This window comes from Anastrepha ludens, chromosome 5, assembly GCF_028408465.1.
Source record: "Anastrepha ludens isolate Willacy chromosome 5, idAnaLude1.1, whole genome shotgun sequence".
Taxonomy (NCBI): domain Eukaryota; kingdom Metazoa; phylum Arthropoda; class Insecta; order Diptera; family Tephritidae; genus Anastrepha; species Anastrepha ludens.
The window spans coordinates 38,825,297-38,840,575 of NC_071501.1; the positions used below are offsets into that span (position 1 = coordinate 38,825,297).

The window sequence follows — 15,279 nt, forward strand, 5'->3', positions numbered from 1 at the left end:
ATTTAAAAGAATCTGTTGATTTGTTAATTAAACCGGGGTTATAACAGTGGTTTGTTTACGAAAAAGCTGAGATTTTGTTGGTGGTATATGAAAAAATTAACACAGCCACCCCTCATTTTACTACATTGTCATCTAAACAACGACTGATTGAATGAGCGTAAGAATTCGTGTGAATGAGCGTGCAGAGTTCTGCTGTCGAATCTCCGATGAGGTTTCAACCGAAGTTACTCCCACAATTATGCTTCAGATGGCCAAAACTTGTAATCTATCATTCTTGGTAACCTCTCACACTTAGATTTAAATGCATGACACCCATATGCACAGACGTGTTTGTCTTGTCCAATCTTGTCAATTAAGTTGTGATTGATCCGCAGTTAAATAAAAGTTCACATACGAGTACTCTCTACATTATCAATTTACAAAAATAGCGTGCGTTATCAGACAAATTAACAAATTGAATACCTCTGCTAAGAAGTTTGTGCCCGACCCAAACATACATATTTATATTGTAGTATACTTATACATTCCTAAGCGCATGAGAAAATGACATCATAATATCGAACTAAGTCTGCTAACGTAAGTGTTCAAGGTAAATAAACTGATATTTATAATTCGAATATTTTATAATAGTAATTTCCCAAAAACATAATTTACTCACACCTTTGTTTATTACATATCGCACATACATACATGTATGTATGTATGTATATATATATGTATGCATGTAAGTACTGAGTGTAGTTACTACAGTTGCCTACGATAATTTGACATCACCGTGGCTTATGCGAGTACCAGCTAGTCATTTTGCTTTTCCCTTTAACAAATTCATTTGTGCTAGCACCAGATAAGCGTAACTACTTGTGCGCGCAATTAAAATATTTGTGGTATTCACTATGTGTGGCAATTGAAGTACCAAGGCAGTAATGTGCTGAAACTGGTGACGTGAAGAGGTATCTTTGGAATGATACTGAAAAATATATTCAGAAAATATGTACAGATTTGGTAAAATCCTTGCCGATTTTTTAGAAATTGTCTTTTAAAAATGGAGTTAAAATTAATTGTTTTTTTTTTCGAAACATACATTTTTCTGCACTATTTCGATTTTTATTAGAAGCATCATAAAATTTGAATGCAAAAAGCAATTTAGAGGTATTGAACGACAAAAATTGTAATTTTAGCGACGCAGGTCAAGTAGTATGTCTGGTAAGGCACGCATTTTGACAAAAAGTGTTAGCATTCTGTAGATTTTTTGCACAGAAAAAATGCTATAAACATATACAGGGTCCGCCATATAACTTTACGGAATTAAAAATGCTAAAAAAAAGAAACTACTCAATATTTTTCCAAACTGTTTTTTTTTTATTTTGAAGTACAATCCTTCCGGTCAATGATGGAACACAAGGGCTTTACGCAAAATTCGTCTCAATGATGTCTCCGAAATGTCGAATTGTTGAGAACGACGGTGAACTGATGTTCCTGGTGATTCACGAACACTCTCGGCCACAGCAGCAATATTTTCGGGTGTACGCACGGTTTTTGGTCGGTCACGCGTTGGTTTGCCAATAAGCAACCCAGTTTCTCTTACTTTTTTCGCAAAGTAACGCACATACGCTTCATTCGGTGCTTTTCTTCTTCCCATTGCCGTACGTAATTTTCGTACACATTCTGCAACATTACCATGATTTTCAAAGTAATGTCGCAATATTTCCCAGCGCTCTTTGAGCGTATACACAACCATTTTCGTTCAGCGGAAGAATAAAACTAATTTTCTGTTAAATCAGATGACAGCTAAGTGTTACCATTCTTCAAATAATACCTAGTTCAAATCCGTAACGATAGATGGGGGGCCCTATATATATTTCCAAGGCAGTTGATGCGGTCAGAAAAAGTGGCTTAAGACGAAATTTTTTGACGACTTTATGAAACACATTGGTCCTTGCAAACATCGAAAATCGTAGAGTAACCCAGTCGTTATTTCCCAACTCACTAATCCTTTGGTTATGGAATCATTTTTCAACCAACCAATTATTTCTTCTTCTTCTTGAATTTTACTATTCCTTGGAATATTGTAGTCAACCAACCAACCGGAGCCGATACCCTCACAGCGAAGAGAGATTGACTTCTTTGTCTACAAGGAGGCGAAAAGCTTCGTCGAAAAACTCGTTCCTATGTTATGCAAGAATCCAACACCTCAACAGCATTCCAAAATCTCGTATACATGTTTTGCTTGCCTTCCACCGAATCCATAAACAAATATCATTTCTTTTTTCTTCAATCTTCTTTGAAATATGTCAAAATAAAGAACAAAACAAAAAAATCCTTTTTTTGTTCACAAACCAAAATATTTTCAGCGATTATTTCAAGTGCCCAACCGAAGGTTTTAAAAAAGGTGTCCAACGGAGTATCTCACAAAATTTGCCCTCGATTTTTCTCGCAAATACGACATTAGGTTAAACGCGCGCGAAAAAAACCCTTCTGAACTAGGTATGCGCATTTTTTCGATTTTTACAATCCCGAATTTTTCGGGATTGCGTTAGTGTAAAAAGCAAAAGCAGTTACTCGAAAAATTTGCACGAATATTTATTGAGATGCCTCCTGTCTATAATAAAAAATGAATAAATGGGTTTTGAATATAATTTTTATTTAAAGTGAAAAATTTCGTTGTAAATGCCCTTAAGCCCAAAACATTCACTGAACGACGTGGTGGCGACTCTTGCCAAGAGGGATCCTTTTAAGTCATTAAAGGTCATTGCAGCTAAAATGAATAGAGAGGTATCAGTGAAAACTATATGGCATCGATTCTGCAACATAAACCTACCAGGCAGAATAGTTTGTAAAATTCGTCTCTTGAAACAAGCTAATTTAAGGAAGAGGAACAGTTTAGCTAAGAGTACAAGTCCTGGTGTGGACCAGAAAGTATGAAAATATGCTATAACATACTTTGGAGAGATGAAACAAAAATATATTTATTTAGATGACGGACGAAATGTCAGTTGTTCTAAAAGACAAGAGTTCTCACCGCTGTTCACAAAAAAAAAAAAACAACAGTCAAGAATGGTCGCGATTATTTGGAGATGATTTTCTTGGTATGGAGTAGACCTATTAACCAATTTTTCTCGCTTTATTATTGCACTTGGGAACATAAGGCTTCAACAAAACATTTAAGTCTTATTTAAAATTAACCGCTGTTTACGACATCCCATGTTTGGTTAACTGTTTCTAGTTTACGAAGGTTAGAACGTCTCCAAGTATTTCGTGGACGACCGGGTCGTCGGTGTCGTTTCCAATGCTGTTCTGCTAATACAGGGTGGCTGATGAATTTTGCTACATTAAGCAACTCAAATAACTTTTTTTTTAGTGTCTGGAATTCATTTATTTTTTTTTTCAAGTTGAAGGTCATTAAATTTTATTAAATGTAGCTTAACTAGTTTTAAAAATAATTGAATTTAAATGCCCCCCATGCTCGTTGACACAAGTGCGGCATCTTAGTAAAAAGTTGTTCATTGCTGCTTTGAGAGTTGCGACAGGAATAGCCGCAATTGTTGCCCGAATGGATTGTTTTAGTTCATCCAAATTTGTTGGCTTTGTTTTATAAACTTCTTGTTTACATAAACCCCACAAGAAAAAGTCAGGTGCAGTAAGGTCAGGCGACCTGGGGGGCCAACGAAATTCGGAGTTTCTTGAAATCAGTTTATTGGGAAATTTTCGTCGCAACTCTGTCATAACAGTCTGGGCTATGTGAGACGTTGCCCCATCTTGTTGAAACCACACAGAGTTGAAAGGAATTCTCTTTCGGCGTAGTTCTGGATAGAAAAATTCTTTCAGCATTTTCAAATAACGGTCTCCAGTAACCGTAGCGGTGTGACCATTTTCTTCAAAAAAATAAGGCCCGACAATACTCACGCTGAAACCGCACACCACACTGTCACGCGAAGAGGATGCAATTCCGTCTCGTGGAGTATCTGTGGGTTAGAAGTACTCCATATTCGACAATTTTGTTTGTTCACATTGCCGTTTAAATCGAAATGGGCCTCATCAGACATGAAAAGGCAGTTTAACATGTTTTGGTCTTCTTCCACCATTTGCAGGATCTTCTGGCAAAATTCCAAGCGAATCGGCAAGTCTGCTGCATTCAGTATGTTAACCATTTGAATTTTGTAGGGAAATAAGTCTAAATCTTTGTGCAATATTGTTTGCAAAGACTGTCGGCTGGCACCTAGTTGAGCAGATAAGCTTCTTGTTGAAACCCTTGGATTGCTTTGTATAGCTGCAGCTACAGCAGCGATCGTTTCCTCCGTCCGAACTGGTGGGTTTCGATGATAAGGCCTTCTTGCGACTGTTCCTTGCTCAGCAAAATTATTCACCAGTCTCATTATGGTCCATCTGCTCATCTCTGTACCAAAACTACGGACTCCAGTGCGTGATAGCGGCGGACTATCCAAATTCTTGTTTGCGTGTCCCAGTTATCCATTTTAAAAAATTTTAAAGATCAATATGCAAATTAAAACAAAAATGGAACAGATAACGTAAAAAGAAAAAAAGTTATTCAATTTTTTTTTGGTAGCGGCTTTCATCAGCCACCCTGTACTTTCCCTTCCCTTTCTGAGAGTGTGCCCGATCCATCGTCATTTGCGACCACTTATCACTGATCACTTATCGCTGATCTGCCACAATAAAGGGATAAATTTATTTACAAGGATACACTTCAAGAAGTGACGCTGAGAAGGATATGCCATTTCGTCGGCTTTTTATGCAAGATAATGACACTGAAAACTCCTCAATGTTACTACGTGGATGGTTTTTACAAAATAATGTTAAAGTTATGGTTGGCCAAACCAGTCGCGAGTCGCCCAACCTAAACCACATTGAAAACTTTTAAGGAGATTTAAAGAAACGAGTCTTCCTTCCCGATTATTCCATTCCTGATTCCATTCAAAAATAAGAAGTATTTATGGCAAAAAATCAAAGATCTAGGGTATTCCATTCTTGGGATCCCACTATTGCAAAATTTTATGAATAATGCTCTTTTTTGTTTGATTTTTAATATCTGTGTTGCAGCAGCGAAAATTCCTCTCTGTACATATTTTATGTGAATTGAGTTTTAACACTTCGTTTGCTTGCTTCGCTGCTTTCTTCACGTAGTGAATACCATTTTCGTTTACTGCTGTTGCGTTTATTAGTTCGCTGATTACCAAGCTGACTTAAACTATGTCAACACCTACATACATACATACATACATGTACGTCATTATATTTTACGTGATTCCCTATCAACCATGACTACTTCTTAATGATTAAATTAATAACAAAATGCTTTTTCGATTCGTCAACACTTGATAGCGCATTTGTTTTATAGTTTTTATTTTTCTTCACAATTGGATTTGTTCAATAACAAAATTCTTGATAAACTGGAATGAAATAATTTGATGAGCTATTTTCGCTGCGTTTCTAAAAATATAGATGAAAGGTGCGCGCTCCTTTTTATAAGAAAAACTTGAAGTTTATTATATTGAAAATTGTTATCTAACTGGAAGAGTACTCTATACCAGATGTTCGCAAACTCTTTGCGCTTCGGCACCCCTGAGCTTAAAAAACTTTGAGGTAGTTGTGTCACTCTTAAAATAGTTTGTTTGGTTATGAAAGCAAGAGCACAAAATGAAAATTGTATTCCCCATTATCTCTAATGTGAAGAATGAAACACTTTTTGAATTTTTAATTATTTTTTATTGTTACTTAGTATATTTATTTTTTTATTATTTTTTGCTTGAATTTATTTATTTAATAATCCAGAAACTGTTAATTTTCATAAAGATTACAACAAAGTATAAATAAAAAAACAAGATTTTGATTAGGAGAAATCTTGAAGAGCAGAATTCGAAAGCAAATTGAAGTCTTTTACAGCTCTAAATATAGGAGCATTAGACGCAAAATTAGTTCTTACCATCGCCAAAAAGAAAGTGATGTGATTTCTTAAGGTTAGTACCAACTTCGCAGCCGTGAAGAGGATTTGCTGGCTGCAACATTTGCCAATCCTTTAATTTTTTCTGCTGAAAGGGCGGCATTTGAAGCAATTCCAAGGACTTTGCGATTCTCCTTCGGTGTCAAAGCAATCGAAGTTCTGCCTTTGTAGCTGTTACCGTAGGAGGTACCTTGTTTCATTTGGACTTCACATTTGGATTTCGATCAATCTTGTGATTTCTAAGCCTCTCTGAGGTTCACATATCTATTTTTCCTCTTTCACTGTCTGTTAAACCTGTCTGCTTCCCATTTTATTAGAATTAAGAAGTTTTCGACCGAACACAATGAATGCTAAACAAATGATCTCATTTCACAGCTTTTATGCCCTAATAATGTAGGCTAACTGAGCGCTTCCATTCAAGTGAACTAATAAATCAAGCGCAATATTACAACTGCTAAAGTTTTACTGCTGCGAAATGCTGTTAGATGGAAATTATTACTTTGATGCTATTTTATTTTTATTATTTATTATTAAAGTACAGTATTCACTTGAATTTTCATTTATCAAATACGGTTGCTTTAATAACCATTTTATTCCATAAAAATTATTGTCTCTAATCAAGTGAACCAGACTGTATATAAAAACGGGAGGCTATATTCATATTTTTGTGAAAAATTATAAAAAATGTCGCTTACATAAAAGTGCCTCAATTAATATCATGAAATCTAGTTAGCACTTTTTTCGAACATTTCTGCTAAGTAATTAAATTGAAGTGGCTAAATATCGGCACTAAATTTGAGCTCTTTCAAAGATTTTTTGCGTTTGAATTTGAAATGGGTTGGAATGGATCAGAACTCTATGGTGTTCAGTGTGACAATGTTATAAAGCACAATAGATCTCTTTTGGTCGCAGCGCTTAGTAGCCTAATAACTTCAAGGGTATAGAATTGAGTGTAGATTCCATTTTAAATGATTTGAGTACTTTGAACATTGCCGTAATTTTTTTGTAACTGAGTTTATTTGTGGGCTTAAGAAAATATTGAAAATAATTTTATAATTTTTTATTTATGCAGCGTTGAAAATTTTGGTTTGGTTTTCAAATCAAATCTCTCAATCAGTTACTTTCAAAATTTATATACTTTTTTTTAAATATTTTAAGGTGAATATACTTTTTGAATAACTTATTGTAGAATGAATTATATTAATGAATTATATTAAAACTAATGTGAGAAAATATAGTCAAAACTTCTCCATACGCGGAGACCTTACCACTCTCGTTACACTTATTATTTTCAGATATTAGCAAAACAAATAAAAAAATGGTTTATTAAATATGATTTTGTAAACAGAAAACACTACTATTCCTAAAAAAAGTTTGTATATTTTATTTATCTAAATATTGCAAATTTATTTTATTTCCATTCTATATAAACTCCCAAAAACAACAACGAATTGGCATCAAACGTATTCCAATGGAGATTTTTTTATCAAAAATTGGCTTCAACAATGCAACAAAATATCAAAAAAACCTCATACGAATATTTGTACCAATGCGTTTGCAAATATAGCGCGATGTCGCAGCACCGCCCTGGCAACAAATGTGGTCGCATATGAAACGATTATCGCACAATTCGAAAGTGAACTCTACAAATGCATTGACATTTACATTGCCGAAGACTGATATTGGTGGCACCAATGGCAAGTGTATGAATAATCTGTATCCGGATAGGACAGCTTCTTTGAAGAACCCGATGATGAATACACATGCGCAACAACAAGTCTACTACAAACCAGATGTGGTATGCAAGAAGAAGATAATAATAATTTTCAAATTTGCTTGGTTCTTGGTTTTCAATTAAATGGGTCACATTGGCAATGCTGGTTGTTGATAGAAAATTTGAGTTGCATACAGCTATAAAGTCAGTTACAAAAGTTTTGGCACAGTGTTGTTTTTTTCAATAAACTTTTTTCATTAATTTTGTATGAAAATATCGTTTTTAAGAATATCGTTTTTTAAAATAAAAGTTGTATTGATCGAAGTATCAGGCTTTGTACAAAATTCAAAATAATTCCTGAAATTTGCTTTAGAGTTTCAAACTTTTTACTTGGAATTTTATGTTTTTTCCGGTACGCATTTTTATACATAGCTCATTTAATTCTGGTGCAATAAAGTGCAATTTGAAATAAGCAAAAATGTTCGTTGATTTTTAATAATTTTTTCTGCTCTTCAAGCATGACCATCAGCAAAAATAAATGTAAGAAATTAACAAGAATTTGTAACCACTTCAAACAGGCACTTTGTTGCACTAGATCTCAATGCGCTACAAATCTGCTCCAAAAAAAAACCAAAAAGAAAATAAAGTAAAATAAAAAAAAAATTCTGCGTAAAAAGTTCGAAATTTTGTTGAAAATTTTATGATTTATTTAATATTTCATAAAGTGTGAAATTTTGAAATATATTGCTTTTGTTGCAGTAAGAAATATATTTTTATATATAGTACTGCGAATATTATAACAAAAACTCACGGTGCCAACATTTTTTTGGCTCACTGTTCACACCTATGAACACATGGAATGGTTTTTGCACTTTTAAAAAGATTTAAGAAATATTTCGCATAATTGGTTGTGGTTTTTTTAAACTTCTTTTGGTTGTAGCGTTGCTTACAGAATTTATTTTTAAATATTTTAAAATATTCACTATATTTGAATCTATAAAATTACAACAAACTTTTTTACTTTTTAATATTCTATATATCTAGCAACTTTACAATCTTTTTCGCTGTGGTCTTATGATTTTTATTTTCTTCATCTCTTATTTTAGAAAAGTATTTTGAAAATTTCTTCATTTTTCTTGAAAAGTATTTTAAGAGTCCCATAGAGTAGTACTTTTTACCAGAATTTAAAATTAAGCAGTAATCAGTAAATTAGTATTGTAGTTTGTTGTTGTGTTTAAACTTTTTCCTGATTTTTTCTGCAACATTTTTATTACATTTTTTTAATTCTTCGTACATCTGGGCAAAGGAATAAGGGGCCCTGTATAATCTTACAGGCTGCTAATCAGCAACTTTAATCTAAAAAAAAAATTTTTTATAACAAAATAAGCGAAAAGTTTTTTAGAGGCTTAAATAAATAACTTTTGTTTTCAGCTTCTGCAGAAATCGTTGTACAGTGTTTCGAACCTGGCGCCCATATGGCCAATAGTTGGTTGTATTTTTAGTATTCCATAGAGAAGCCACATGTTCAATTTAGCGAACCTCAGCACGGTTAGTGTTTTTCGTTTATTGAATGATACCCTGCATGCACTTTTTTCGATTAATTCACCAGCTGGTGATAGCTGCTCGAGCAATTTCTTCAATTTGTGAGAGCAGGAGTATTGGAGCGACTTCTAAGTTTGAATTTGGTTCCTTAAGTTCTGTTTCAGACCTTTGCCTTGCACGCTCATCTGCTCGCCTATCTTGAAACACCACTGCATGCAGGGACCTCATATTGAATGACTATATGCTGTGAAAGATATTGCAGGGATCTTCGATATTCTTGAATGCATGTCGAGCTCACCTCGGAAGAATGAGTCCGTTGCGGAAAAGTGTCCTTATGCATCGTGAAAAACACAGAGAAACGGCTTAACGAAATATTGCCGTGTACAAAATAGTTAGCTATTCTAAATTGTTGTTGTGGCGGTCTTATTAGTTGTTGCGGATTTAAGAGAATTGATTGCAGCTTGACTATTTACAATGAGGAGAAAGACCTATGAAGCGTATACAGTTCACTGTTCTACCTGCGCCTTATAGCAGGACGGGAATGATGAGCGTTTTATAGAGTGCTAGTTTGGTGCTTCAAGGGAGAACTCTACTTCTTAACTGCCTACTGAGCCTAAAGTAATACCTGTTAGTAAGAGTTATTTTCTGTTTGATCTCCAGGCTGACATAATTTTTGTTGTCGATGCTGGTCCCAAGGTAGACAAAGTCTTGTTGGTTATCAAAACTTACATATTGTCCAAGATGCCAGACTCACTTTGCTCGCCTCTTTCTTTAAACTGGAGTATGCTGTATATATAGCGCGGTCGGTTTCGCCGATAATGTCGATGGTATGAGCATATGCTAGTAGCATTTACTGGTTACTTCCAATTCTGATGAAGTTCGTGGGAGCGCTCAACGTCGTCTTACGTAGCCGTATTAGTTTTGCGGGGATACCAAGCTCAGACATAGCGGTGATTCTTATCTGTGCTATCAAAGGCGGCTTTGAAATTGACATAGAGGTGGTGTGTGTCGAGTTTTTTTTCGTCTGGGTCTTCTCCAGGATTTGAATTAATGTGAAGATCAGTACCTATGGGGGACTTATCAGGTCTGAAGCCGCAGTGATAAGGCCCAATTAGTTTGTTAAAGATTGACTTCATTATCACACACAATACGCCCGTCAGGTCCTTGTATGCGATGTTAAGCAAAGCTTGCTACCCGCGGTAGATTGCGCAGATGGAATTTAATGAATGAATGGCTTTCTGTTGCATATCATAAAAGTAGTTAGAGTTATACCATCTAGATATGCGAGTATTCGTATCGAGAGAGCTACTTACTCGCAGAGTAGATATTCTGGTGTCTCAGCGTCCAGTTCGCAAAAATGGTTTAATGTTGCATATCATAAAAGTAGTTAGAGTTATACCATCTAGATATGCGAGTATTCGTATCGAGAGAGCTACTTACTCGCAGAGTAGATATTCTGGTGTCTCAGCGTCCAGTTCGCAAAAATGGTAGACGCTGGTTTCTATTAATTCTAGGTACCAGAAATGATAGCAAAGACTACAGTGCCCATTATATTGTAGTTTCCTGTGCGAGTTCGTAAGTTCCATCTATCTAGGTTTGCGAGCCTACTTCAAGGTCTTCTCGAAGGAAATATACATTTATTTGCCGAATCTGAGCTGTGCCTCCATTCAATATCGTAAATTCGTCCGTATTTTGCCAGTCGTTGATATGGGCTTTGCAGAGTCCGCAAAACATTCAACTGTACAATACATACACACATTCCATACGTGATTTTATTACTAGCGCTGGTAACAGCTTGAGATTTATTGACTTTATTTAACTAAAAATAGAGAGACAAATTAAAACTCATCACATGATTCAAATTCAAATGCAGGGCCTTTTAAGTTCGTATTTCTTTTTACACTAGTGTTTTCTTGCCAGCTGTCACAATTTGGCAGATTTTAAGTGGAAAATTAACTTCTTACTTAAATGAGTTCGTTTCAAAATTTACTTACTGTAGATTTGGCGTTGACAGCACATCGAAAAGTTTTAACAACGTTACTTACCTGTGATTTGTATGGACAATGACAGTAATGGGTCTCAAGAAGACGATGCATGTAATTTATTCCAAACAAAATTCCCAATTTGACTGCATAGATCCCCCAATTGAAAGCCTTAAGACTATTTTCTCTGAGTCCATCTCTAAAAATGAGTTTATCTGAATAAGTCAAAGCCAACTACGGCTTTGAAATATAAAAGTTGATGAGATATAGTCCAAATTTTGCCTGAAGCTCCCAGAAAAGTTCACCTAAAGGAAGGTCATTCTCTAGTTCATGTAAGCGGGTATGCTTTGAATATTTTAAACTTTCATTTCTTATTCTTATTCATATTTTGCTAGTAAACCGATGATGCATTCCCATTAAAAATATGCTGTTAGTTTGAATTTACAAAAATTACTCGAACTTCAAAGACCCTGTACTATGATAACACGAGGAAAGAGTGTACAAATATATATATACTTATTATGCGGTATTCATGTTAGTACCCACGATAATAAAATGTATGTTTAAAAACTAGCGCATGCTAATGCTATGATAGTGCATAGACATACATCCCTGCAGGAAAGTCCATGTGTTTGTGTTTTGTGTTTCATGTGTTTGAGAGAAGTTTTTTGTTGCAATCATAGAGAAGTACTGTTTTTAGGAGTTGTTGTTTAGTTGCAAATATTTGGCTAAAGTGTAAACAGGAATACAGGGTACGTACGGTATTTGAAGGCAATTCGAAAGTAAAACAATTAGCTTTTAATTCGAACAAAATTTAATGAAACTTCGCAAATTTGGTACATAACATTAAATCATGGAAATTTTCAGCCATCTAATCTTGTGTCGCCATGGCTTTGTGGGAAGGAGCAGAGTCTTGCTGAAATACACTATCATTCCGGGGTTTTACTACTGCCTCTAGACCCTCGATATATATAGTAGAATTCACTCGAAACTCTTGAGTAAAGAAGTGTGGTGGCATGGTCTATCCTTTGTTGCTCACAACACTTGAAACCATAACAGTGGCTGCAAACTTCGTGTGCCTGACAACGGGAACCTTTGTAGGATTGCCACATATACATCTGCCATTTTTGCGATTGTTCTTTTGGTCTTGGTCAAAAGTTTATCGTCAGAAAACAACCATAACATCACAGGTATTCATTTTTTCTTCTCAGTTTTCTCGTAAATAAACCACTCTGTTATGCCATAAAATCAGCTCGCTGAGAACCGGTTACCCAACTGATCTTAGTCATACCTTCTGAATCCTTTTCATCGTGATGTAGATCGACCCTAAGATTTCCTGTTTTTAATTTGATGTCACTTTTTTACATCGGTCGATCCGCATTGTTTTTGATGACTGCCATATGTGGAGATTGAGACTAAGTCATGGCAGAACGTTATGGCCCACCTACAACCTCAAGCAATCGTCGACATTAATAAACATGAAACGACTGGCCACCTGTAGACTTACGGTAGTCATTACTGGCTTCTAGTCTATCGGAGAAGAAGCCGACAAAATGGGCATCCCTCACAACACATACTGTCATAGTTGTAAACAACCGGAGAAAAAATAAACAATCTTCCATTTCCTCTGTGAATGCCCTGCCCTATGGAAGGACAGAATGTTAACCCTGGGCAAACCGCTGTTCGAGAGTCTCGAGCAACTGTCTGGCTTAGACGTCAACAACCTAATAAGGATCCTAAACCGCACAGACTGGATATAGTCCTGCTGGAAATAACTGTTAAACAATTTGGTAACGAGGATGTAGCAACAAAATGGAGCGGAAGCGCTAGTTGGATTCTGGATGAATCACCACTCCAACCAAACCAAACCACCAAGTCATGGAGAATTGCATTGAAATTATAAAAATACATTACGAAAATGGTCAGGGTTTTGTGGAGGCAGTGCTAAAATTATATTATCTTGCCTCGTGGTATTGTGAATTTGTGATCGAAATCATACAATTTATTTTTCTTTTATTATTTTTATTTAATTTTTAATTAATATATTTATTTTATTTAATCAACAAATGAGATGTCTATAGACTGTTTGGAAGTTATCCAAACGGAGGATCTCTAAAAACAAATACGATGCGCCTGTGGCGTCTTCGAGCCTATTTGACTCACAATTTTCCAGAAAATTTCACCAAAGAGGCCAACACTAAGAGGTGGCAACTTCTTGAATATTGTATACCATACCAGCATAAAGATATAAAATATATTTAAAGGAGAGTTGTTTCAAATTTCAAAATAATCGATTTTATAGGGTCACTGTATGCTTGAATAAATAAAAACTATCTGAATTTTTAGTAACTTTTTGTGAAATTTTTTTTCATTCTAAGAAAACTATTTATTATCGGATGATAAACGACTTAGTGTTCTCCTTTCCACTAGTCAACATCTAATCACTTAGTAACTAGTCCATTACTCCATAAAAATTTATCACAAGTACCGCACAAGAAATTTAGGTCTTCTCCGCAGGGATGTGATATCTAATTCTAATTAGAAGTGGTGTCTGCTGTCATGAGATCTGTGCGATTTTTCTTTATCTACTCACATGTGCGAGATACCAATGCATACATGCATCTGTATGTATATATGTATGTGTATGTATGTATGTGTGCGTTCATTTATATCTGAGACATAGTAATTGTGCTAAAAATGAGCTCATGGACAAGTAAACAATGTTGGTAAACAAACAGATTATAACGGTAAAAATAAACATTAATTAAAATATTACATGTTTACATATTTACAAGCGTGTATTTTTCTTCTACGTGCGGGACACATACACACATACCACATATTTATGTTGAAGAGACAAATTTATAGGACAGAGTAATTACTTAACTTGCATGAAAAGAACAAAGTTGTGATTCAAAACCAAAAAAAAAAAAACAATAACAAAAAAGTTACTTTCTAACGAGCTTTAACCCAGAATTTTTTTAACACTAGAACTACGAAGATTTACCATACACCTATTTCAACTAACCGGTCATTTTGACCGGTTTTTTTGTTTAACTACACAAAACAGTAGAAATTTAGAAATAAAACTAAAAATTCATAAGATAATTAAATTTTCAAGCAAAAGAAACATATTTTATTCATTTATTGTAATTACATAACATAAAAAACATAAATAAGATAATTTTAAGTTCTTGGCTTCATAAGCGCCACGCGCAAATAAAATGGCCAGAAAAGCGTTAAATTTTTCTTCTGATAAATCCAATTCTTCACCAGTAACTCGTAAACCTTCTTGTTTTGTGCATGTTATGATATGATGTATAATATCACGATTAATTAGAAATGAGAAAGCACTACTCACAACATTCTTTACAATTTTTTTTTTTTGCATATCCTGCAGGTCCTACTTTTTGTTTGAAAATGGTATGTTTTGGTTCTCTCCCTGGATAGGATCCAGCTTTGATTTCATTCCAAATAGTTCCATTAGCAATTTCAGTTTGCTGATCTTCACTCTCATCGGAATAGGACGGAAATCTTACACTTTTTCTTTTACATACCTTGAGTATGTTCTCCTCTTCACTATCACTGGATACATAGACTTTCTCTTTATCAAACTGGACCGCTGAAATATTTGTTGATTCGCAGACAACTTCGGATATATCTTCGCATATGTATATTTGTTATATCTTCAAGAAATTTTGGTTTTTTCGAATGTGACGCCATTTTCAGGGTAATAACTTCTAACAAAACTATAATTTTATTTCCCTTTCTAATAATGAAAAAAATATTCAATCAGAAACCACTTACAATGTATGCAAGAATAATGTGAGATTATAAAGAAATATAAAAAATATTCAATTTATTGTCATTTGCAACTATACACGGTAAGTAAGAATACTAAATTGAAATGTTTATATGCTACGATTTATGATAACTTATCAGTATAGGGGTTACAGACTGACTGTAGAAATTGTATTCATATTACGGATTTAGTATAACTGTATATACCATATTACAATAATATACATTTATACAAATTTTCGTATAATATATTATATGGAAAACGCAAAATCTTTGAATTC

At 34.5% G+C, this 15,279-nt stretch overlaps 1 protein-coding gene across 2 annotated transcripts in view; it reads left to right on the forward strand.

Moving 5' to 3' along the window:
- LOC128865097 (homeobox protein 2) overlaps positions 1 to 15,279 on the forward strand; it is a 182,707-nt gene that overhangs the window by 50,583 nt on the left and 116,845 nt on the right. For both annotated transcript variants that reach the window (XM_054105063.1, XM_054105064.1), the window contains exon 3: positions 7,527 to 7,757. In XM_054105063.1, coding sequence (XP_053961038.1) covers positions 7,527 to 7,757 — 231 coding nt within the window. The remainder of the gene's footprint in view (positions 1 to 7,526; positions 7,758 to 15,279) is intronic.